At 36.0% G+C, this 25790-nt stretch overlaps 2 protein-coding genes across 5 annotated transcripts in view; one reads left to right on the top strand and one right to left on the bottom strand.

Annotated features, from left to right (window-relative positions):
* The window catches only part of LOC125658082 (anaphase-promoting complex subunit 4-like), an 84224-nt gene extending 59670 nt beyond the window's left edge, over positions 1-24554 (top strand). For all 4 annotated transcript variants that reach the window (XM_056149648.1, XM_048889173.2, XM_056149647.1 and 1 more), the window contains 3 exons: positions 22184-22360; positions 22449-22557; positions 23918-24554. In XM_056149648.1, the coding sequence (XP_056005623.1) occupies positions 22184-22360; positions 22449-22557; positions 23918-24196 (565 nt within the window). In that variant the 3' untranslated portion in view covers positions 24197-24554. The remainder of the gene's footprint in view (positions 1-22183; positions 22361-22448; positions 22558-23917) is intronic.
* LOC125658096 (uncharacterized) lies at positions 6313-16053 on the bottom strand. The gene is made up of 3 exons (XM_048889213.2): positions 15552-16053; positions 9429-9942; positions 6313-8659 (listed from the first exon to the last, which is right to left on the bottom strand). Exons 1-3 carry the CDS (start codon positions 15612-15614, stop codon positions 8271-8273), a joined length of 966 nt encoding a protein of 321 aa, XP_048745170.1. The 5' UTR covers positions 15615-16053; the 3' UTR covers positions 6313-8270.
* Positions 24555-25790: the final 1236 nt, after the last annotated feature.

The raw sequence follows: 25790 nt of genomic DNA, 5'->3' as shown, positions 1-25790 counted from the left end.
GTCAAAGTTTTACATACAAATATATAGGAAAAATCTTTAAAAATCTTCTTCCCAGAACCACTAAACCAGAAAAGCTGAGATTTATATGAAAGCTTTCTGATATAGTGCAGATTCAGGTTTGTTAAAATCATGCCCCCCCCCCCCCCCCCCCCCCCCCCCCCCCCCCCCCCCGGGGTAGGATGGGGCCACAATAGGGGATCAAAGTTTTACATACAAATATATAGGGACAATCTTTAAAAATCTTCTTCTCAAGAACCATTGGGCCAAAGAAGTTCACATTTACATGAAAGCTTTCTGACATAGTGTAGATTCAAGTTTGCAAAAACCATGGCCTCCAGGGGAAGGTTTGGGGCCATAATAAGGACTACGGTTTTACATGCAAATAGATATGGAAAATCTTCTGATATGGACCAAGGTGACTCAGGTGAGCGATGTGGCCCATGGGCCTCTTGTTTCTCTGTTCTTGCAGATATTTATTTCATATTTGGGACTTTTAATAACAAGTTACAGTTGGTTTTGGTCAGTTGATTTTTCACCAAGTTATGGCTCTTGGACTTGGAAAAATAGCATGAATTATCAGTTTTCCGGACTTTTTTTTTGTGCTTGCAGTTTTTTATTTGATATTTGGTACATTGCTTTGCCATAACATGATACAGATCAAGTTTGAATTTGGTTTTTAGTCCATTGATTTTTCAATAAGTTATGGCCCTTGGACTTAGAAACATAGCATGAATTATCAGTTTTCCAGACATATTTAGTCCCCTACTGACGAAGTTGAAAGAGATGGTTTGTGCTCCATCCATCTGTCTGTTGCCCCATCAGATCAGTTTTCCACACTTTTTAGGTCACCTGAGTTTATTCCATTTGTTTGTCATCCGTCGTTGTGCATTAACAATTAAACATTTTTAACTACCAGTCCAATTCTTTTCAAATTTGGTATGAAGAATATTTGGGACAAGGGGGACATAAATTGTAAATTTCAGGATTCTTGCACTCCTGGGGCCTTAGGGGCGGGGCAAAAACTTCCCAAAATTGACCAATCTTCAAAAATCTTCTTCTCAAGAACCACACGTTTAAGAAAAACTAAATGCAAACTGATGTAAAGCAGGAAGGCCTCTACCAAAATTGTAAATTTCATGATCCCCGGGGTAGGGGTTCTGACCCCAGGGCGGGGCCAAACTTACTATATAATGTCTATGTGTAAAACACTTAAATAACATCTTCTTTAGTGCTATTGATACTAAATTAAAACTAAATAGATATTCAGAAAGAACAGGTAGTCTTTTACCAAAATTGTAAATTTGATGATCCCCAGAATAGGGGTTCTGACCCCAGGGTAGGGCCAAACTTAGTATATAGTATTTATGTGTAAGTTTGCTGATACTGTATAAAATCTAAATGCATACTTAGGAATAGCAGAAAAAGATGTACAAAAAATGGTGAATTTCACAACCCAGGGTTTGGACTTTAGGATGGATCCAAATTAGTCATATCTTTTAATGTTTTAATGTTAATACACCTATTATATTATGTAAAGCCTTTCATCAGTGTATGCACTTTTGAGGGCAGTGAAGTTTTTATGTGATATAAAAAATGCTTGGTATTACATGTATATTGAATTGAATGTACATCATTCCCAGTCAACAACTCTCGATCGGGATCGGAATACGAAATTAAATTTCTGATATCCAGTTGCAAAGTGGAGGAATGTTCAAACGTAACTGCTTCATTGAATTATGTAGTAATTGCCCATTACACCTTAGAGAACTGTTCCTTTTAATAAAGAAAGTAACAAAATAAATACAAAATGAGTGTATCTTATTCATAACTGTTACCGAACATTCGTCGGTGAAAGTCTCGAAATGGCATGTGTACTGCTTATTAATGGTCCACATTTTCTACATGAGTATTTTGATATTTGCGTATAAAAATTTTTTGTGTCTGCTAAGAATAAAGGAAACTGCCTCACCCATGTATGTAAAGACATATTTTATAGATTTCTTGTTTTAAAGAAGATGTAGAACACTTCTATCAAATGTGTTTGAAAACGCTTAGACCCCTGATGTCAGAATTTTCTTTTCCTAGACATCAATATGTCAAATTCATAATCCTTTTCAAATGGTATGTTCCACATTTTGTACCAGTTATCCATTTTGAATCCCCTTACAATGGGATTTAGTTGCACTCTGTTGTGTTTAGTGGATGAGTGTGTGCCAAACAGAAGTAATTTACACTTGCACCAGTCTCTCACAAATATGCTTTTTAGCTCAACTGAGCTGAAAGCTCAAGTGAGCTTTTCTGATCGCCTAACTTGTCCGTCGTCTGTAAACTTTTTATATTTTCGACTTCTTGTCCAGAACCACTGGGCCAATTATAACCAAACTTGGCCAAAAGCATCCTTGGGCAAAGGGCTTTCAAGCTTGTTCAAATGAAGGGTCATGCCCCCTTCAAAGGGGAAATAATCACAAAAATGCAAAAATGGGTGGGGTCATTTAAAAATCTTCTCAAGAACCACTGGGCCAGAAGAGCTGCAAATTACATGAAAGCTTCCTGACATAATGCAGATTCAAGTTTGTTAAAATCATGACCCCAAGGGTTAGGATGGGGCCACTATAGGGGATCAAAGTTTTACATAACTAATAAATAGAAAAAAAATCTTTAAAAATTTTCTCCTCAAGAACCATTGGGCTAAAGAAGTTTACATTGCACAAAAGCTTCCTGACATAGTACAGATTGAAGTGTGTAAACATCATGGTCCCCGGGGGTAAGACGGGGCCACAGTAGGGGATCAAAATTTTACATACAAATATATAGGGAAAATAATTAAAAATCTTCTTCTGAAAAATCACTGACCAGAAAAGTTTAACATTTACATGAAAGCTTCCTGACATAGTGCAGATTCAATTTTGTAAAAATCATAGCACCCGGGAGTAGGTTGGTGCCACAATAGGGGATCAAAGTTTTATATGTGTAGGAAAAATCTTTAAATATGAGCAAGGTGACTCAGGTGAGCGATGTGGCCCATGGGCCTTTTGTTGCTTCATGATTCCTTTTTTTCAGAAATTTTCATTCCAATGTATCTTTGAATAATTACTAATTCTAATATATATATATATATATATATATATACACACACACACACCAGTCCCAAACATTGCTATATCAAATACAGATGTCACTTTCCTCTAAGAACCCTCAGCTGACCATGTCAGTTTTCTAGTTCCTCTTGTTGTTGGTCATGAATCATGTTTGGCTTTTGGTTTGCAGCCTTGTATTTGTGAAGTATTATATGTGAATTCCATTTCAAGTCCTGGCTGATTGTGACACTGAGGTACAGGCTGGTTTACTTCCTCACAAGTGTATACTAACTATATCCATGTAGAGTATACAGTGTTATTATCATTGGGTTCTTATTGTTGGTCATGTGGATTACTGTACAGTTTTCAAGGTTAAAGGACAATTGCCAGTCACTCTCTTACTTCTCTAATGCTGCTAGGTCTTCTTGCAATGTGATAATCTTGGCGGGATTTTATTCATCTGTAGAAGAGGAAGTCATCAGCAAATAGTCGGATGTCAAAGTTACAACCTCTTATAGGAATCCTTTGTGCATTCAAATCTCGATATTGGAAGCATACAATGCATTGTCTATCAAAAATTGACATGTGTAAAACTGTTGATGAATTAACAAACCCGTCGTCTATGTACCTGATGCCATACATAGGATTAAATCAAAGGCCTCAAGGGCCTCAGAGTCGACTCGTCCACGATTTTCAACAAGGGGTGGTGGTGGTGTTGGGTTGGGGGGAGGGGTTATATACAGCACTGTCTTATAAGCTTTAATTCTGAATCTTTAAAGTATGGTAAAACAAACTGTACCTACACAAGTATTATTCTTATTATAACTAGATATTTATAGAATTTCAACGTCATAAACTAGGAACACGACACATCGACTGAGGAATTTACCCATAAAATTAAAAGCTTCAAAAATTTTGTGAACTTACATGTAAAAATTCAAGATCAAAGGTCACTATCCATGGTACCCAGCACATCTGCATTAGATGATCACTTATCGGTACATGTCAAATATCAAAAGCCTACCGCAAAAGACAAAACAGTAACAGCCCAGACACAATTTGTAGCAGGCTTCGATACAAATTATTCTCTCGAAGTCTTCAAATATCTTGATCACCTCTTCCTTTGTTCTATTATATTTACATGACATATTCCCGCAAAAATGTACCACATGCATATGTAAATGATCTTAACTCGTTCGTTGTTTATTTATTTAAAGCAAATATAGAATTAATTCGTTTCAGATATATTTTCGTCAAAATTCTGTTAGAATCACCATATGATTTATTTCCACGGAAAATCGAAGTCCATATTCATCTAACCCGAGTTCTAACCCTCCCCTCCTTGTATTCATGTGCGATTAAAAATAATATTTCGATAGACTTCATATGTCTCTCACCATTATTGAACTCAATGAAAGACATGCAGTGCACTTGCTTTCATATCCGCAGTCTCATCTTCTCCCAACAGTACTCGGTTGTAGACCTGCTAGGTCGATGCCTGATATTTACAACAGTACTCGGTTGTAGACCTGCTAGGTCGATGCCTGATTCTAAGATATTTTCACATTCTGTCACAAACAATGTGTGTGTTCCATTGACATTATTAAGAATTTTATGTGAACAGCAATGATTTTATCTAACAAATCAATTAATATACACTGCCAGTCAAACTATATTCAGTTGCGTATGAGCTAGGGTGGTAGTAAAGCAGTGAATCCACAGGACGGACCTGATGCCAAGGAGTAGCTCGCTACGTGAGTTGACTCAAAAACCATGGAATGAAACAAAACAAAGCACAACTGAGAGTTGTTTTCACAATGCAGGGCTTCCTGTTGAAACTACAGAAACTGTGTCAAATGATGAAGACAACGATGATGATCCACCTTTGTGCATGCTAAAATCGAAATACAAAATGGCAGACAAAAATAACTTTAACATTCTAACAGAAACAGAGAATGACTGGGAGATGGAAGAGACAGAGATTTGGAAACAAAGTTACTATTAGAAATTAAAAATAACACCTTCGATAGTGGCAGCAGCAATTCTGAAGGCGATGATTCTGATGATGAAATTATTCACAATCCTTGTGATGCTCAGAGATTTAAAGAAATGTTTTTTACTATTGCTACTGATGATTGTTATTTGGATAGTGTTCAATATCTAACAACTTTAGCAGGACATTAATGAAACAGAGACAACAATGGAATGCTGTTTCACAAAATCACAATAAATGCAATTATGTGTATATTGCACCTGTAAATTGTTCACTTTGCATATTGTATATGTTAAATAGTGCACAAAAAGGGGAATATTGGTTTGCGTCTGTCAATCGGTTAGTCGTCTGTAGACCAAGTGTTGTCTGTTCGATATCTGAAAAATCCATTGCTTGACAGACATCAAACTTTTAAAGTTTTCCCCTGAAGAGTAGATGACCCTTATTTTGAGGTCAAAGGTCATCTACTCTGGACATACATGTAGGAAGATATTGTTCATTATTCAACATCTTGAGAATCCTTCGCTTGACAGACATCAAACTTGGTACACTGGTACATCCTAAGGATTCTTTAGACTACCCCTATTGATTTTGATGTCAAAAGGTTAAACTAATCTAGACATAAGTTAAATCTCACAATCTCATAATACTAGATATTAAAAGTACTGCTTATTATCTTTGATGCTTTGCCTCATAGAGATCACACTTAGTATAGTGTTTTGATCAATAGATAACCCCTACTTTTTACTATCATTACACTCTAAATTCATGTATGTATGTTTCTAAACCATTTCTTGTTCATCTATGCTTCTTTCTGATTGGATATCTTAGTTTTGACATGCTAAACCTTTTTTATTTTAGAAGATTAATTTTTTATTCCCAATATTAGCATTACTCCCAAGAAGTCCCCTGCGGCCTGTATGCAGCAAGTTCCATTCACGAGAAGGAGAGAGAGTTACTATTTTTGTTCGTTGTTAAGAGTATAGTTTTTGAATTAACAAAGTGGTAGATAGTTGCTGTCAGTGAAAAGGTTAAAGGTTAAATGCATCCCACTTATCCATTCATCTGTCATAATTCTTTACTCTCAATGAAAACCTCAACAAAAGTTTTGTGTTGTTATAAAGCGTATGTAATCTGGGTATAACTTCATTTCTGAAGTAAATAAAAAGTTGTTAAATCCCTCTCACAGATCTTGCATTCAAAAACACCTTGACTGCTCAGAGACTGAGAAAAAACACTGAATACATTCTCAAGATTTAATGCACTGTAACGTATGTTACATAAGGCACAAAACAAGACATTTCTTTTATTCTTCTTAAAGAGAACCAGATCAAATGTGATGCCGGGACTATTAAAGTGTGCAGACACGGAAAAATGTGCTAGTCTTTTCAAAACATTGCATCATTAAATATTTCTGCTCTAGTGAACAGTTATTGTAGGGCTTGAAAGAACTCAATTGAATGACAAAACATTTGCATAAAAATATTGGAATGCAAGCTAAAAATGCATTACGCATAATCTAGGCAGGTGTTCTAACTTAGAAAAAAAAAACTGCAGCTCATGGCATTAATTCAATCACTTCATTACTTTTCAGTTTATCTCCATAAAATCAAATCATTTATTTAATTATGCAGTGACACCCAATGCAAAGAGTACAATAGAAACATTTTATCTAGATATTAAAGGATTATGTTACTGGCCAATAAAATCGTAATCAAGCAGTAGTAATGTAGTCAAGTCTATTCGTCTTACTATATTAAATTATATGCATGACGTGGTGACATTCAATCACACTGCTTGGTTGTTTTAAAGCAGGAAATGATGGTCACTTGCACATGTATTTAGTGAGAGAGAAAATATATTCTATCTCGATCTACTCTATTATTGATTTTATTTTCACAGGCAAAATTTCTGATTTTTATTATGCATCCAAATTCTTTTCTTTTAAGTAGGAAAAATAATTCCTCAAAAACTAAGATGGGGTACATCAGTTCATTTTGAATTGAAAATTACCTCCCTTATTGGAAATCTCATCTTTTTTAAGGTAAAAATTAGTCTTTGTACCTGATACAGGTAATCAAAAACAAGGGAAATAACTCCAGCTAAACATGTATACAGAAGCAGTACAATGATTATGTTCAAAACATATAATGCATGATAAAAGACAGTAAATATCTGCTTCTTTTATGAGAGCATTTCTTTTTTAAATGGATTCAAATTAATGAAAATGTAATATTTTGAAATGGGCTGGTAGCATATGTTTTATTTGCCTTCCTATGCCATAGATCTTTAAAAGCATATATCATTATGTATACATTGATTTACATGCATGCTGTATTGGTGCAAGGAGCAGTGCTTTAGATTGTAAATGTGATGAATGGAGGCAAGAAGCAAAAACAACCCCGGCAGTTTACTGGGAATTCTTCATGATTTCAAACTGAATTTAACATTTTTATTCAATTTTTTTTTTCAAAATGTTTAATGAAAAACCACATCTTATGATCAAATATGTCCATGACTAAGAAATGTTGACATGATAAAACAATGTTAAAGAAAAATCCAAACAAAACTGATTATACATGTAGAACTCAATAAATGCCATCTCTGGTATATCATATTACCCTTTACTGATGAAAATGCAATTCCTGTAAGGAATATTTCCATGTATTTTTTATTCTGTGTTAATGAAAAACAACAAAAACCCACACAAAACTCAGAACTCATAAAATTTCAATTCTTTCAAGTAAATTTAAATCTCTTAAATTTGCACAAACAATACTTGACTAGCCAATAAATGCTAGATATATAATGTTAATACACATATGATATTTCACAAATCACAAAATTACACACTATGCTCATTCAGAAATTGAAACTTAACCTAATCTAAGAAACACTACTAAAGTGTACCAAGTACACTATTATGATGACGGGTTTGTAGAAATGATTCATCTGTAGTAAAGAAAGGGGAAATAGAACCAACATCAGATGATTTTATGAAACCTTCATCCATCCGAAACTTAATCATTGAATGAATAGGACAATTATACACGTATCTAAAAGATATAGCTGCACAAAATCTCACACCAGTCTATAAGAAGTTTGCTTACAGTTGAATTTAGTTCAGACATGGCAACCATTGGTTTAAACTTTACTGACTAGACAATAGCACCATTAGATAATGTTACATTAGCACTTTTTCACTTATGCTTCTGATTTTCTTTCATAAGTAGACCTCTGTGTTTTGCATGACGTAAATGTCCATTGCTGAGAAAATGTTTCTTCAAAAATTTTCTCCTGTAGGAAGGATTCTGTAAGAGCTGTTCAGTTGTTTGTTGACTAGGCTGCATGTGTTTATTGTTCAAATGCAGAACAGAATGTGGAGTTTCTAAGTGTAATACTACAGTTTTTGTCAATGGTTTTGATTGGGTGTTTACACTGGATGCTGATTTGCTGGATGTTGGAGGAATTTTTGAATTGATGATTTTCATTGGATGATGTGATGAATGATGAGGCTGGTTTTCTCTGTGGTGCTTTTGATGGATGATTGTACTTGCTGGCTTCTCCAATGCACTGCTACAGTTAGAATCTGCACAGAGAAAAAATAACATTTGAATTAGTAAACAAAGAAAATGACCTTGATTTATCTGTCTGAAATGTCCTAAAACTTGAGTACTCTGAAACCTTGAAGTAGAGATGAAAGGACAATAAAATGGGTTATTTAAACTTATCTTTCTTTATCATTGTACATACTTGTTCTTCATGACCTCATTGTGATAACCCCTGCTAGAACAGATTAGCACTATATTATGGGATGGTTAGAGACACTTATTTTCAGTCTCTTCATAATTCATAAATTTATAACCTTACTTTGAGCAAGCTTGCAAATTGCCTTGCACAACATGACAATGGTTTATTTACCGGCCATTCAAACTTCACTGCAGTTCAATAATTGAATGGGAGGCAGATGGTGGGCACCCATTTTTTGACAAGGCGGAGTTGTTGATTGAAAATAAATCAGAGACTGTTGGCAGTTCTAGTGTCTTTGACTATTTGTAAAGAGATTTATAGCTGCTATTTAAACTTCACTTTATGACTGAATCTTCATTCATCTCTCATTATACAGTTTTAACTTTCCAGAAGTAACAGTTTGTGTAGATGTAACAGCATTGATCAGAATTTTATTGCCTATAATGTTCAGACAAAATCAGGGATACGAGTCCTCAATTGACTTCCGTGTATACATGTATATCTAGATGTACAAAAAAAAAAAAATATAAAAAATCGACGTTCACATTTGATATTCCGTATTCTAATTTGCAGACCAGTGCATATTTATCGTTATTAAAATTACTAACCTGGAGATTCCCAGAACTCAACGGTAATTAATGAATGCATTGCAATCCAATCTTTTGATTGGAAGAATCCATTGCAGTCCCACAAAGCAACATGCCCAACAGGCAGATTTGAATGTTGAGTGTAAGTAATGACTCTGAGAATTCCCTGTTTCCCCCAGAAGTTTTTCTTGGTATGGACAGGGTCCATTTGGTGGAGCTTTGAGACACTAGGATACCCATACTTATCAGCAAGGAAAGGCCCGTAAGCTATAGGGTGATATATATACTGCAGCCCATCCTCACCAACCACGCTGTCCTCTCCAAATTTGGACAGTCGGATAAGGTTTTTCCCAAGGGAATGGACGCCCCCGATTTTATTAAGAGCATACGATAGTCGTAAAGCACTGGTGTCATGCAGGAGTTTATCAGGCCTGCAGCCGATCATGTGGATGAGGCGGTGGTTCCTCACAATGCCTCCATGATGTTTATATCCTGGGTAATTTTCTTTCAGCTGTTGAAAATTGGGAAGGACCACCTGGAAAAAAAGGGAAGAATATAGATAACGATACTAAAAATACAAACAAAAGTATGCATTTTATTAGTATTTGTAATATACGCATTATTTGTGACAATGGGAAGGAAAAGAAATACAGAAGAATTGTAAAGCATTTTGGGGTACGAGTTTCTTTTATTACTGGGAAGAATGAAGAAATGAGAAGACGGGGTTTTTTCTGTTTGAATAAATGTCGCATTGTTTCTTTATCAGTGCTAAAGTTACATCAAACTTATTTTTCCCACAAGGAGATAGCTTTAATGGTATTTAATCCTATCAGCTTGAATCAGTCGGTCTGTGCCAGTGCATCTCAACCTGTCAAAACCTTGCGTACACTTGACTTGATGAGAAATATTAAAAGATATGACAGGGTTTATAATCTTCTGAGGCTGTTTATTAAAGACTGCCAAAATCTTATTGAATTTTGTCCTATCTAGGCTTACATCAATATTTTAGGTTTAAAATGTGTCCTTTGGGGCGGTTTGTCCCAGGGTTGAATTACAGTGCCACGCGTGCCCAGTTAACAATGCATTATGATAACAATTGTTTTCTGTAGATAGTCTCCATACAAACTCTGTGGTAAATTATTTCAATTAACGATAATAATATTTATTTGATCAACGAGCAGTATTGTTTTGTTTAACTTATTCATCCACAGTTGAAGATTTTGTTTATGAATCTGTTGCTCCGATCGCCTAAAAACGCTGTATTTTCTTGCTTCTCTAGAAACACAGTATGGTCACTAGAACGTAATATTCTTTTTAACGCACACATCAAATGATTTCCACCTTCAATAATTTTACACACTACCTACCCAAGCAAGTGATACGTGTTTTGCCTGAAAGAGCAAAGATTTTGCATGTATTTAGTACCCTAAGCAGTGTGATCCTGTTGGTGTATTACCAAAGGAGAGTTGGAGTCTTTGATAAGCTGTCTTTTGATGTGTTTGAAGTGTGTTTTACTTAGTTTCTCCCCCTTTTATGGAGGACAAATGTATGTAGAAATTCTGTTTATCTCTTATTGTAAGTGTTACTTGTGCATGACAAATATTATTGCCAGGAATTTTATAAAGTGATATGAGGAGAAAATTATCAAATACATTTTGCCCTCTTTTCTCGACTCCCGTTGACTACGATTAAAAACATTGAAGTATAAGAAAATGACATTAATTACATGTAGAATGTTGATTTATATTTCTGTTACTCTACACTTTGAAAATGGTTATACAGTTAGTCTATGCAAATGAGTTTGAGTGAATTCGAACCAAATGGGGTGGAACTTCAAACCTCCTGTAAATCTTTTACATTTTTAAAGATTTTACGAGGGTTTTCGGCAGATGAGGTGATTTATTTTTAACAAATGTTAATATTATCTAGATTATCCGGCATCCTGACTTCACCACCATTTAACGAGCGATACATATCTGGGCCTTCGGACTTGACTTTATTGAAATGACCATTAAAAAGCCGTGACATTATTATTGCAATCGGATACAACCGTCCTGAGATCCGCTATTGCAGAAACGGAAAAACTCTAATGTAAACAAGAAACAAAAGGATGGGGATCCCCTGAGTAAACCAACCAATAACTTGTGTCTACATCGCCATCTGCCGGGGAATCGTGCGGGGACTTTCAGTCCGTTACCATCCACCCGCCGATTATCCGCTAAATAAACATTCTGTGTTGGTTTCTTATCACCAGTCGGGCTTGTTCATTAGAAAGTAATTAGTTTGCAAAGATTTGTACTTCCGATATGAAGTTAAATATTACCACGATCAAATATCTGGCGGTTCCTCTGATACTCACGGATACACGGGGTACCTTTAATGACCGAGAGCAATCTTATCAACTAGAAAAGATTTCATAGTCTATGTTTTAAATTCAAAAATTATTTTTCAAATTTAAGTAATGCAGGTTTAAAACAGCGTAGCGAATAGGAATATACAAACACTGTTTAATTTGTGACACATGTAGAACACGAATTCCATTTTATCCAAGATGAGAAATCGGCTAACTTGTGACGGCAATACTATCAAACCAAAAACGTGTATGTAAACAAGATTTTAGAAAGTTGTATGTGCAGATTTCAGAGTAGGATGTTTTCTTGGATTCATCTTTTAAACAAAGTATTTGGATTATAAATGATGACTGTGCTCAGTGTTTGGCTACTAGTGAATACAACATCTCTATCACAGGACCGCTAGAGTCCAAATCGAGAATCCTTTAACTTTTTGTTCGGAGGTTAGTAAGTATACCCCTACGGTATACTGACTAACCTTCAAACAAAAAGTTAAAGTTATTACTCAGTGGTTTAAAAAAAGCATTGATGTTTTCAAAATATCCTTAAATTGTAATCGCTGTACATTGTCATTCTACGATTTTCCGGTCAAGAAGGGATGCTTACTCCTCCTAAGCACCAGATCCCACCTCTGTCGTGTCCATGTTTACCTTCCTTTTAATTTTGTATTCTTTATAGTTTTTATGAGATTGATCACTGTTTGTTATCTTCATTTTTTTCAAATGGAAAACTGAAGAATATATACTATATTTATGATTTTTCACATACATAGAGAGGGGTGCGTGTACATTTGGGCACAGTATTACTCCAGTCAAGTTGGTCGCATTTTGTTTACGAATGTTGTTCATTTTGTTGGCAGAATGTGTTGAATCAATATTCATATTTGAACAAGAGACAAAGAGACGATATCTTCATAAGGTGAAGTCCATCACTGTATGGGCAAGACACCAGAGACCTCCCGAAGATAATTAGATAGATAACACATTGATAAATAGTACAAAAATAGTCCAGAAGTGTGTTGGATTTATAAAATGATAATACCGGCAGGTGATATCTGCGGAGCAGCTTGGAGAGGAAATGCGCCTTAAATCCAATGTTGACAAAGTATGACAAACTAAAGAATATTGGAGGTAAAAACCAAGGAGTTTCTGCTAGAACAGAGGCATGTGCTGTTGTTCAAACGATGTCTCATCGGGACCCAGATTACGTCAGGCATTTAAGGAACGCTATCACGGGGCAGGACATCCTGGGGTTGTTGTCATCCCTTTTAATTTAGAATCGTTAGAAAATCTTTTTTCACGGAGCACAGTATAGATTAAAGCTAGCTGCACCCGCATTTAAAATTCTTGTTTACCCAGGGACATTCCTGTCGTTGTTAAGCTACTAGAATTTCGTCCTTTTCCACATTCTTTGGGTATGGTACATGTAGCTTTATCTATTCGCATTTTTACAATACAAGCCTTTCCTTTATGAAGATAGAGTATTTTCATTGGTAGACTTTTTCTGAGTTGGTATAGCTTGCTCGTCAGTAATAACCCCTCCGTGCCCTACTCCCCTGGTACCCGGCTTCTCAGTATGAGCTAATTAGTTGAAGAGTCAACCGTTCTTGTGTTTGCTTAGCTCTTGAATCGGAGATCATACTGGTGTTGATGTTCGCAGCCTATTATGTTTACACTGGCCAAATCCGCGACAGAATGTAGACCCCTATCTTTTCATAGGGTCCATATAAGAACTCGATCAGAACACCATTATCGTAAAAGAATTCTTTTTGAAAAAAAATTCTAGCGCGAGCCCAGACTGCAGGAGTGCAAAAATACTAACCGATCAGTGCTAATATGTTATAATAATTCTGTTATTTAATAGTAACGTATCATTTCGTGAATTTTGTAGAGCATGTATACATCTCTGTCAATTTCACATTTACTATTGAGTCTATTGTACATATTTAAATACTCGGTTGCACTGACCTCCTTAAAGGTGTTCCCTTATAAATGAAATTAATCTAGCCCATGAGTGCAAAATGAAGAAAAGAAATGTCAATATTTAAATTTTCAGCCTCTTAGACCTTGATATGCGAATATAGTGCGACCCAAAACAGCAATAGGTAATGTATTTATATAACCCTTCTACCAAGAAAAAAAAAACCTTTCTCCCATTTTTTCCCTCTAAACCATACACTATGTGGATTAGCTCCAAGTGTTTTGATTATTGTGGGGAATACCAAAGAGAATGAAAAGCTTTTTTCAAATCCTTCCCGATTCAGATTCAATTAGCTTCTAAGCTATAATGAATTTGCCCCGATTCTTTGTTAAATTGGATTATTAAAGTGCATTTAAATATATTTATCCTTGGGTAAAACGTATATTTAAGCAATTGGGGCGGTCAAGTTTCTTTATGCACTTTTTATAAATTCAGAAAAAAAGTTCACTTTCACGATTTGAGCTGATTGTTAAATTCACCTTTACAGTTTGGCTTTCAAAGTAAATTGTTGATGTATTGGAAGTGAAATAATTGAAGAAATGAGAGTGTTTTGCATTTCCCGGTCCAATAGACTATGTAACATGATGGTGCTACATTCGGAGTATGGCTCTCCGTGACAACTTTGTATGCTAGTAAACAAGTTACACTTTGAAATGCATGTACAACGTTTAACCTACAAAATTTGGGGGTTGTGGGAAAATTATGAGCACTTCGTGGGACCATTGTACCATTGGGCCACATGGTCATTTCCATGAGGTACTTATCTTGTAATTTGACAGTGCTCTGCGTATTTCTACCGTCAAAAGGCCGTAAAGCTACACTACTCCGTGTACAGGGCGATGACATTGTGAAGTTTTGGGAGGTTACTCTCATGAATTTAGAATAGCCTCTGGTGTCTTCTTTTAATTAGGTTAGATATGATCTTTTGTGGCGAAATATTGCACCTTGAATTTTAATTCGTTTGTGCACTAAACCAAAAAGTTTATACATCTTGGATTCCTAAGTGTACAGTATGTCGGAAACCAAGCATGACATTGCATTACCTGTACATTTGTATATTTTTGCTTCCTGTCAGGAATTTATGCTAAAATGGGAACTTGTAAATTATGATGTTAAAACAAAATTTGAAAGTTTAAAGTTCAATGAAATGATTTTCTAGAAGTCCATGATGATTGAAATTTCCGATCTCTGAAGATGGCTACTCACCCTAACTCAAAGGCGGGACCCTTTTTAAAAAACAAAACAATGACATTAAACGCTTTTTGTTGTTATCAGATATCTTCCCACCCAGGAGAGAGGGGTTATTTTACAAAAGCAGGTCGGTAGTTTAGCAATAGCAACATGCCAGTCTCGAAAACTTCTTACATAATCGGTGTTTCTTGGTTTAAAGTTTGTAAATAACCGTATTTTCAAATTGTATCTGTTATGTTCTGAGCATTCCTGAAGCGAAGTAATCAAGATGAACCCGCCCTCGATGGAGAGGTGGTATTTGGAATTTTATTTTATCTTCAGTAAAAACATACAAAAAGACAAAATTTACCTTAAAAAAATACCCCCAAAGTGTGTGTTTTTATTGCCTGGTGACATTTCTTTTTAGTTTTCGGATTGTGATGGAAACTGATTTTTAAAAATGCGTTGTTTATGAGTTAAAAATACATAAGCATTTTTTTTTTTCGCATGTGGAAGCAGTGAATTCAATAAATAACGCAAATGAAAACAGCATTTTGAAATTGTTGATTTTGAAATTAGTAAATTACAATTCCCTCCATGCGAGTTTCGTGCTGTAAGCTGTGGTATACAGAAATGGACTTACCGTGTTAGCAATCGCACACCAAAGGTTAATGAAGAACACTAGGAATTGTACAGTCGATCCCATTTCATTGTTTCTACTGCCAAGATGTTAAAAACATTGTCCACGTGTTACATCATCGAGGTCTTCTGTAAATATGTCAATTGGTCCCCGCTAGTCAAGATAGACACAGAACTTCACTACTTAACGGGCACATTCGACTTGTCCTATTTAAATATTAAAATCCTTGTATAGAGATATGAAGGGAAGACGGGCCGACGACAACGCTGATAAATGTAGGCTGAACTCATTACCTGGAGAACAGTTTTTTTAACACGACACAGGTTTCAAAATTTCCTAGTCCTTTTCCTGTACACGGGGGGAAGAAACAACCAAAAAGGGAGAGAAGAAAAAAAACAGTTTTAGAACTTTAGGAAAATAGGGGGCGTCGCTAAACTTTGAATGTACGCTCCATTTGGGTATGAATGGTGTAGTTTGTGAATCGATTAAGTTTTGGTGGTTTTATGAAAAGGCAAACTGCCATGTGTTGGGGGGCGTGGTCTTATTTGAAATCGTCAATGCCGTATATTCAAATTTGTTATAACATAAAGTGATTTTTTGTGTGTTATTCAAAAGAAAAATATGCAATTATATCTAATTGCATGACTTACACAAAATAAGGTGAAATCAATAAATGATGTGATATTCCGGATTTTGTGTTTGCAGCTGGTCAAACATCAAGTGATGGTTCAAGACGAAGAATAACTGATTTTTTTCTTCTTTACAATTTGTCATTAATTGTCGGACTCGGTGAAATCTGCCTTCAGAGCCAACTAATAAACTATTTAATTTCAGCATTATGTGAATCAGCTCTTTTGATGGATGGCCGTGTTTATAGCGAAATATGGTTCATTGTGAATTGAGAGCTGTATTAAATGTATTACCTCGATTATTACAATGGCTCATCTGTCAGCCCGTCCATAGTATTATGACATCTTAATTTGTTTTGTCAACCTTTATTAAATATTGATGGACTATAGGTATAGTGTATTACGCGTGTAACTATAAAGCACTGGGTATCAGCGAACAATTTCTCAATAAAGTGTATTACACATATATTCTCTTCTATTGATAAGATTTTATGATTTGACGGAAATCTGAAGAAAACAAAAGTATGTTACATTTTGAAAGTCAGGTAGAGGATAATTAAATATTATCATTGCCCCCATCTGCGGTGTAATATATGTCACGTAACCACCATTCTCTACGGTCGCCGGTAATTTAGGGACCCAGACGTCATTTGGTTTGGATTTTATAAAAATGGTAATTATCCCCTTGCAACAGAGCTGGGATAATGGTGTGCGTAAGTGGCAGGTGGAAGGGAACAGAGTATCACGATGATGCGTGAGTGAATATGTGTGTGTGGGTGGGAGTTAATGTGTGAGTGGAAGTTAATGTGTGAGTGGGAGTTAATGTGTGTGTGGGAGTTAATGTGTGAGTGGAAGTTAATGTGTGAGTGGGAGTTAATGTGTGTGTGGAAGTTAATGTGTGTGTGGAAGTTAATGTGTGAGTGGAAGTTAATGTGTGAGTGTGGAAGTTAATGTGTATGTGGGAGTTAATGTGTATGTGGGAGTTAATGTGTGAGTGGAAGTTAATGTGTGAGTGGGAGTTAATGTGTGTGTGGGAGTAAATGTGTGAGTGGGAGTTAATGTGTGAGTGGGAGTTAATGTGTGTGTGGGAGTAAATGTGTGAGTGGGAGTTAATGTGTGAGTGGGAGTTAATGTGTATGTGGGAGTTAATGTGTGAGTGGGAGTTAATGTGTGTGTCTGAGTTAATGTGTGTGTGGAAGTTAATGTGTGTGTGGGAGATAATGTGTGGGGGGTTGGGGAGTTAATGTGTGACAATACAGTACATCATCAAGTTTTAGGCTTTTTTCTACCTAGGTTATAGTATTGTAGCGTTTGTCTGTTGAGGTTATAATATTGTACCGTTTGTCTGCCGAGGTTATAGTATTGTAGCGTTTGTCTGCCGAGGTTATAGTATTGTAGCATTTGTCTGCCGAGGTTATAGTATTGTAGCGTTTGTCTGCCAAGGTTATAGTATTGTATAGTTTATCTGCCGAGGTTATGGTATTGTAGCGTTTGTCTGCCAAGGTTATAGTATTGTAGCGTTCGTCTGCCGAGGTTATAGTATTGTAGCATTTGTCTGCCGAGGTTATAGTATTGTAGCGTTTGTCTGCCGAGGTTATAGTATTGTAGCGTTTGTCTGCCGAGGTTATAGTATTGTAGCGTTTGTCTGCCTAGGTTATAGTATTGTAGCGTTTTCTACTGAGGTTATAGTATTGTAGCGTTTTCTACTGAGGCTATAGTATTGTAGCGTTTGTCTGTCGAGGTTATAGTATTGTAGCGTTTGTCTGCCTAGGTTATAGTATTTTAGCATTTGTCTGTCGAGGTTATAGTATTGTAGCGTTTGTCTGCCTAGGTTATAGTATTGTAGCGTTTGTCTGCCGAGGTTATAGTATTGTAGCGTTTTCTACTGAGGCTATAGTATTGTAGCGTTTGTCTGCCGAGGTTATAGTATTGTAGCGTTTGTCTGCCTAGGTTATAGTATTGTAGCGTTTTCTACTGAGGCTATAATATTGTAGCGTTTGTCTGCCGAGGTTATAGTATTGTAGCGTTTTCTACTGAGGTTATAGTATTGTAGCGTTTTCTACTGAGGTTATAGTATTGTAGCGTTTTCTACTGAGGCTATAGTATTGTAGCGTTTTCTACTGAGGCTATAGTATTGTAGCGTTTTCTACTGAGGCTATAGTATTGTAGCGTTATTTGATGATTATCATCATTTGAAACATCTACTGAATGCACAGATCAGTACATACTCTGTTCTGGTCGTACTTCTTACATTTGTGCATTTGTCGTAGATTGTATTTGAAACGGTGATGCTCGGTCACCAAGGTCAATTAAGGTCACCCAAAGAAGCACAAAACGATCAAAATTGTTACCTGAAAACTTCAGGATGAATAATGTGGTGCCATTGAATGTTTTGTTAAATTCGCTGCGTGTTGCAAATTGAAAAATGATCAATGAAAAATTCAAACCTTGTGGAACTTACTGAACGAGCTACAGAGAGCCAGCCTAACTGATGCACGAGCTATAGATAGCCAGCCTAACTGATGCACGAGCTATAGATAGCCAATCTGATATACTGAGCTGACTACACAAGTGAATCATTTCGAAAAGACCAAGAGTTTAATAAATGTGACGCTTTGGTATGTACTTTACGCCCATTCTGCTGTCCTAGTCTGACCATCAGCTTTGCTATTACTTGGCTCTTTGCATTTGCTTGATTTGAATTGCCTTTTTGACCTATGGCCGAAGTTGACCAGCCGCTGCTGATTTATTCTTTGTCCTTAGTTGACCAGCGTTTCTGAACATGGAAAGTTCAGTTGCAGGAATTAGTGTTTCTTTGTTCGAAACTGACCAACAGTGGGGGATTGTTTTTTCGTGTCCTGGGCTGACCAGCAGTCGGGGATTGTTTTTTCGTGTCCTGGTCTGACCAGCAGAAACCTACTTTGTCCTGTCGTGACATTTTACTCCCATTCTATATGAATATATTATCAATGACCACACTGACCAACAGGGGCACCTGTCTTCGTCCACAATGAAAGTTAATTAATTCATTAATATTTTCCTTAACTGACCAGCATATTTAATTCGAGAACTATACCCATTCGGCATCTGCCGGTTGATGCATGCAGCGTACTTGAAAAATAATGCTTTTGCAATCATAAGTGTGGTTGTATACGTGTAACATGCAGTTAAAAACCAATCTAACTGGAGTGTATGTTTTAACATTTTTATAGCAGCTTACAAATACAAGGGATAAAACTGCACAGCTTTTAATTTTAGTACAACCCCAGCATAAAAGATAGTAGGATATGTCTACTTCTATTGAACAGAGTATTTTCTTATTCTCAGTTTCTGAAAACAATAGAGTATAAAATTGTCCAAACGGAAGTTTTAGAGAACTGAATTGTTATAATTCGGGAGATCATTGAAAAAACACATGGACTTGTGATCAGAGCATAGATATGTACAAGAGGAATTGGAAACGGGTTATAACAATGTACGGGTACCTGTTAGATTGACCAGCTTCCACGTGTCCAGAGAATTTATAAACCAACAGAACTTTATTTTCTCGGAATGATATGCAAAGTTGTAGGAATACGTTTTCGTGTTGTATAGTGTGTGTTTTAAGATATAGCTTTCATAACAATGCCCATCAATTTCTGCAACTACAGCTGAGGACAAAGAGATTGTCTGAGTGACAAACATAATACTAAAATTATGTAAATTAACGATTTATACCACCTGATATTTTTGAAGTCGGAGAAAGCCATTGTCCATGATAAGCATGTGCTGATGAATGTAATGATATAATCATTTTGTTGATATTTAAATACCTCATTAAACTTTCGTCGGAATTTTGTTTATACTGTTTCATTTTCTTCGTAAATATTGTACGAAAAACAGAATTAATTTTGTCTGAAAATGTCATTAATTTTTCATTTCGTAATATATTTTCAGTGTAGTGAAATGTGACAGTATTTTTGTGTTTAGTTCTTGTATTCAGTGTGGAACTTGGCCTCTATGGAGTTTACAATTCTATGGTCTGTTAAGATTTTCGGTAGAAGCCTGTTGGTGGTAGTTTGATTGAGCATCCTGATTACTCGATTGATTCTCTCGTGGTATTCAGAACGGAATTCGGTAGTCTACCAAAAAGATACCATAGTTCTGTAATGTTGGTTAACAGACATGCATCGTTGTTGGGTTGTTGTTTTTTTTATGTCCACGATTTTTATTACGCAAAAAAAAAAAAACATGACACATTCATCAATCTATCTTGTATAGAACTGGAGAGGCGGTTTAGTTGTATTAATCACTGGTTTGTAACATGTCAAACCTTTTTAAATTTTTATTTTTGATAATATGTAATATTTTCATTTATTATATGGTCTACACTTTTCAAAACACCGTTAACAATTTTCTCCGCGGGGAACCGAAATGATGTAGTGCAACCTTTTATCATTTTCAAAATACCTGCTTCATACCACTTCAAGTAGCCTATAAAGATGTCTAATTTATTGGCCAATCACCAACAAGTACCTTGTATTCTTCACAATTAATGGAATACCTCCGCACTATCAGTTCCCCCATTTATTTCTCGTCCATCACTTCCTCCAACAATGGGAATCTTTCCTAGACCCTGTCTTCTGCTTCTAACATAGTGGATCTTCGGCCGGGGGTCAAATGACCTCTAGCCAGTCCAGCTGACCTGGCCATAGAGGTCATGTGACAGGTCACTCCTCGCCGTGCGCGCTTTGTTGGTCTGCACCAAACAGCTGAGGGATAAGATATAAAAAGTCACATCCCATTGTTGTCGAAATTAAAGGATGAGTTTTTGTCCCCGAATGAAAGCTGTCATTGGTTTTGCTGCACATTGTGACTGCACTGCTACCGGACAAGAAATTGATGGGTTAGCCAAATGCCAATGTCAAGGGTCTTATATTTTTATTAAAACCAACTGTTATTAATCTCCAAAATTGACTCGTAAGTAGCCCTGAGGAGGGTGTAAAAATGTTCACTACATGTGAGCAGTAGTAAAAATGCATTTAACCGCCTTTCATCCTATGTTCGGTAATAGAAAAAGGACAGTAAAAAAGCCACTCCCGAAATTTTGGAAATAAATGTGTTGTATTCACTCTTTATGATCAGAGAACGCGTTAGGGAGGATCTACCCATTGTATACGTGTCAGTGATATTTTTCATGGTGAAACCACACACAAGATTCACATTCCATGCATATATAGTCGTATCACGTTCATGTTTCTTGTATTTAACTAGTGGAACAACGAAGTCCATTCTGTTGAGTTGAAGTTTCTTAGGTCAGTATACCTGTCTATTATATTGACCTGATATATTCTCTCAACTGCCTTTTCTACAATTTGACATCGAAAATATTTGTAGTACTTAAAACAATTGTTCTGTACGTCTAACAATTACCTGTCCATGGTATCCTTTAGATAAGAAAAAATGTACTCCTTTTTCACAAAAAAACTTATGATTAAGATGAAAATTTTAAAACACTGTATACGTAATTTTTTTTAAAAATTCTTTGCTCTCCTATTTTTGAATAAGCAAACGTTTGTATACACATTGGTGATGACACTCAATTCTTACTCGGGGCACAGTTGCACTCACTTGAGTATAAGGTAGAGACAAAAAATTTATCTTAGTCGTAAGATTTTTTGTGAAAATGGCTACTGGGTGCTAATAAAGGTGGTGTCTTTTTCTATTTCATTGAAAATTGATTAGAAAATAATGACCACGAAGAGATATGTACAACAGAACTCTTTATCGTGGTTTGTACCGATCTAATTAAGATTAGATCTTCCAACCGCTCCCCAGTTTTCGATACGACGTATCGAAAACTGGGGAGCGGATGGAAGATCTAATTTTAATTAGATTGCTTTGTACTGATATTTGTTTTTCTGAGTTTCTAATGTTTCAATAACAATTGCGGCAAGATTTTCTAGTGTTTTGAAGGGAAATAAAACAACGTATTGATAGGCCAGTATTTTTTATTTTTTTTTCCAGATGTAGACGCCATAAAATTATTGACATCGCTTTTTATGACGAAAAGACAATGTCCATGTTACTGGTACAGGACAATGGGGAAGAGCGCCCGGTCTTGGTCCAGTTACCATTGGCAACGATAGCAGAGGATATATACACTGTGATTAATCAAGAGGCAGGGGTGGATGAAGCCAAAATGTAAGTTAAATCCACTAAAGACATCTTTTATCGGAAAAATTCCTTTTAGAAATCTTTTAATTTTCACAATGTTCCTAATTTTTCCAAGTAAAACGCTTGATGTTGGGGACAAACTGGAACCATCGTGCTTTCGGCGTTTAGAGAATATGAGAGCTCACTCTTTCGCAGTCAGTGGAACGAGAAAAACTGCCACAGTGGTAAGTACAACTAGAAAAACCCGCCAAAGTGATAAACGGAACTAGAAAATACCGCCACTGTAGATAGAAATAGGAAAACTACCAAATTTAATGAAATAGAAAACTACTACAGAGGTAGGAGGTGGTAAAGTAGAACTAGAGAAATAGTAAAGTAGAACTACAGAAATAGAAAACTACTATAGAGGTAGGAGGTGGTAAAGTAGAACTAGAGAAATAGTAAAATAGTACTAGAGAAATGGTAAAGTAGAACTAGAGGAATAGTAAAGTAGAACTAGAGAAATAGTAAAATAGTACTAGAGAAATAGTCGCAGTAGGTAATGTTGCATTGAAACACTTTTTCCGGTGAACATAATTTTATTATTTTCGTTTGATGATAAACGATATTAAATCCCTTTAGAATGTTTACCTTATTTTGAATATTTGTTAAAACCCCTTAATCATTTTGTATCTAAAAATATATGGTAAGACTTGATGTATGCGTTAGAAATCATGAAATGATACCCACCAATCAAGATAATTTGGTTTGAAATCAAATTATGGTGACGCGCAAGTTTGACGCAGATCATGTGACAATAATTTCATATTTAGCAAGCAGTCCCCAAATTCTTGTCCTTGAAAAGTGTAATCTAGAAGTCTATTCACGATTAGCAAATATAATTGAATTCGATCACATAATAACCTGTTGTTGAAAGTATAGAAAATATTTTTCAGAAGGTTGAACATCAATTTGAAATTGAATGCATGGAGAGTATATGTAACTGGCAATAAATATTCTAGTGTATTTGTTTACGTGTGTGTAGCTCGTGTGTCGTCTTAATGGCATTGAAGATCGCACGTGTAAGTGGGGTTAATCATTTCGCTGATATTTCTTTGGCGTCTACGTTCAAATCTAATATTTTTAATCAGGTCAAGAGGACATAAAAGAAATCTACAATGATAGGTGATTGAGCGGTAGAGATTAAATGAAACACTAACTCGTTATATTATTCTCTTCATTTATTAAATAATTATAGGTATAATTTCCTGTTGCCATTTTTTTTCTTTAAAACGTTTTAACGAAATTGCGTGATTGGAATGCTTTTACAGAAGTTAAGTAAAAGCTGTAAGATATATTAGTTATAATGCGTTTGGTGACACCCGCTTCTGGTGCGATGGGTTTTACTAGATACTTTATCTGTAGATTTTTTTTGGTGAAAGAGGATCTTAAAGTATAATATTACAAAGAGCTGTACACATGTGTGAGGTATCGTTTTACCACAGAAATGAACTATTTCTATTTGTCGTGATTGAAATTTATTGGGTGTTGATTTTTTGGGGGGAAATGGCATCAGAGATCTCAATTTTCTTTTTCTCACCTCAGTTATTTTCGTCACGAAGACGAGTGAGGATTTTCCTCATGGATGCTGAAGAAGAGGACGAGGATGAAGGGGGTGAAGAGGAGGAAGAAGGAGATGACCCTGGGGACCAGTCAGGGGAACTCAACTCCAGCGAGGCCCACGAGAGGGAAATGCAGATAGACGAGACAGAAATGGATGAAAACAAGGAAAATACGAGCTTTGACAACAGTGCAGAGAGAGAGGCGGATATAAGTGCAGACAGAGAGGCGGATATAAGTGCAACATTCAATGAAATCGTGTGAAAGACTGATTATGTGTTGTCATACATTCCGAATTGTAAACCAAGAAAAAAGGGCGCGCACACATTTACTGTAGGTGTTCTATACTATAAAAAGCTGGAAAGTTCGCTAAGGTCAGGGGATTCACAAAACATACAGAGAGAAAGAATGATCTACAACACAGGGCACTTTCTCAGTACGAATCAATTATGAATACTGGTAGTTGTAGAACTGTCGCTCTCTGGGGGAAATGGGACACCAGAAACGTTTGATTTACAGCGCTGGTTTTTATACGCATGATCGCGGTCTGATATCGTTGTAATTTTAATTTCAAAGTGAGTTTTAGGTTTGTATGGAACTTTAATAAATATTTGAAGGTATATTTGGATCGTTGAAATTTTTGAATTTTTGAGACTGCGATGCAAGAATACAGCGATAGTGTAAGGCCTCAACCGCGCACAGAAAAGACGAGGGTTTTGCATCCATGATCTGAAAATATAGAGTAACGAAGTTTGCTAGACATCTATAGAAAATGGAGTACACATTGCGAGTGTGTGTGTGTAGTTTTACATAATGGCTACAGTTTGTTTTATAGTCATTCCGCTTAACATTCAATTTGGCTAGCTTTTTTTAAATTGTTGGTCGATCGACATTCAGGTAACCGCCATGGCCCGCGGACCTCATGTTTCATTGACATTCCCTAAAACGCGCGACATAAAAACCAGAGAATCTGAAACCTTAAATTTTGAATAGAATATTTGTAGCATATGATCACAAGACCAAAATTTCCTTTAATGAATCATAAAGAAGTAAAAGTGGCTCTCGGTGGCGTCTGTGTATCCTATAATTTGACAGAAATCTGGACAGTTTTTACGAGTTTAAATGAATACGTGATGTTGGTATTACATGCGTGTGATCTCACCTGAGACGATTTTTTTTTTTTTTTTTTTTTATACAAAAGTCTTCGTAATGTCGGGGTAACATCAAATCAGTTATGATCTTAATATGATTTGTACAAAAAATGCATACTGCAAGTGCTTTAATAACGTCTGGTTCTATTTGTTGGCACGCGTTCACCTGCCGTGTAGATTTCCTGTGGTTTTTTGTTTTTTTTGCCGCGCAGGTGTGTTTGAAAGAAAAGTGCTGGTGACTAAAGAAGCGCGAAAGAGTCGCGTGCAATCCTGTTCTACAAGAAACTCCACACCCAAAGCCAGACCATATTGTGCAATATATCCGCTTATTTGCAATTAAAATTCTCCTAACACTTTCAAAGTTTCTATAAGACGATCACGTTATAAATCTACACCAGTTGTCGGCAGTAAATGACTTCAAATCATAATGTCCCAATGTCTAGGGACCCCCATCGTGACCAGAGCAGGTGCTTATGAAATCATAACAAAAACCATAGTGATATGCTTAGTGATACGTAAAACTGGGCTCTAAAAATGAACAGATCTGTATTCTAATGTGGACATGGATTTGTAGTCGTGAAACCGTCATTTTGTTATGGTTAAAGGGTGCATTTAATAGCAAAATACTAGTATGGTACTTGGTTTTCACAGTTTGGTACAGATTACGCTTATTAACTACATGTATTGTAAGATATAACCACATTACA

The sequence above is a fragment of the Ostrea edulis genome, chromosome 9 (genome assembly GCF_947568905.1).
Source record: "Ostrea edulis chromosome 9, xbOstEdul1.1, whole genome shotgun sequence".
NCBI classification, from domain to species: domain Eukaryota; kingdom Metazoa; phylum Mollusca; class Bivalvia; order Ostreida; family Ostreidae; genus Ostrea; species Ostrea edulis.
Note: the sequence above shows the minus strand (reverse complement) of the source record. Positions and strands in the feature narration are given on the sequence as shown.

Coding starts and splice junctions, on each gene's coding strand:
- LOC125658096 (XM_048889213.2), bottom strand. CDS start 15,614: ATGGGATCGACTGTACAATTCCTAGTGTTCTTCATTAACCTTTGGTGT. Junction 9,943..15,551: donor GGTGTGCGATTGCTAACACG/GTAAGTCCATTT, acceptor CTTTTTTTCCAG/GTGGTCCTTCCCAATTTTCA. Junction 8,660..9,428: donor TGAGTTCTGGGAATCTCCAG/GTTAGTAATTTT, acceptor TTCTCTGTGCAG/ATTCTAACTGTAGCAGTGCA.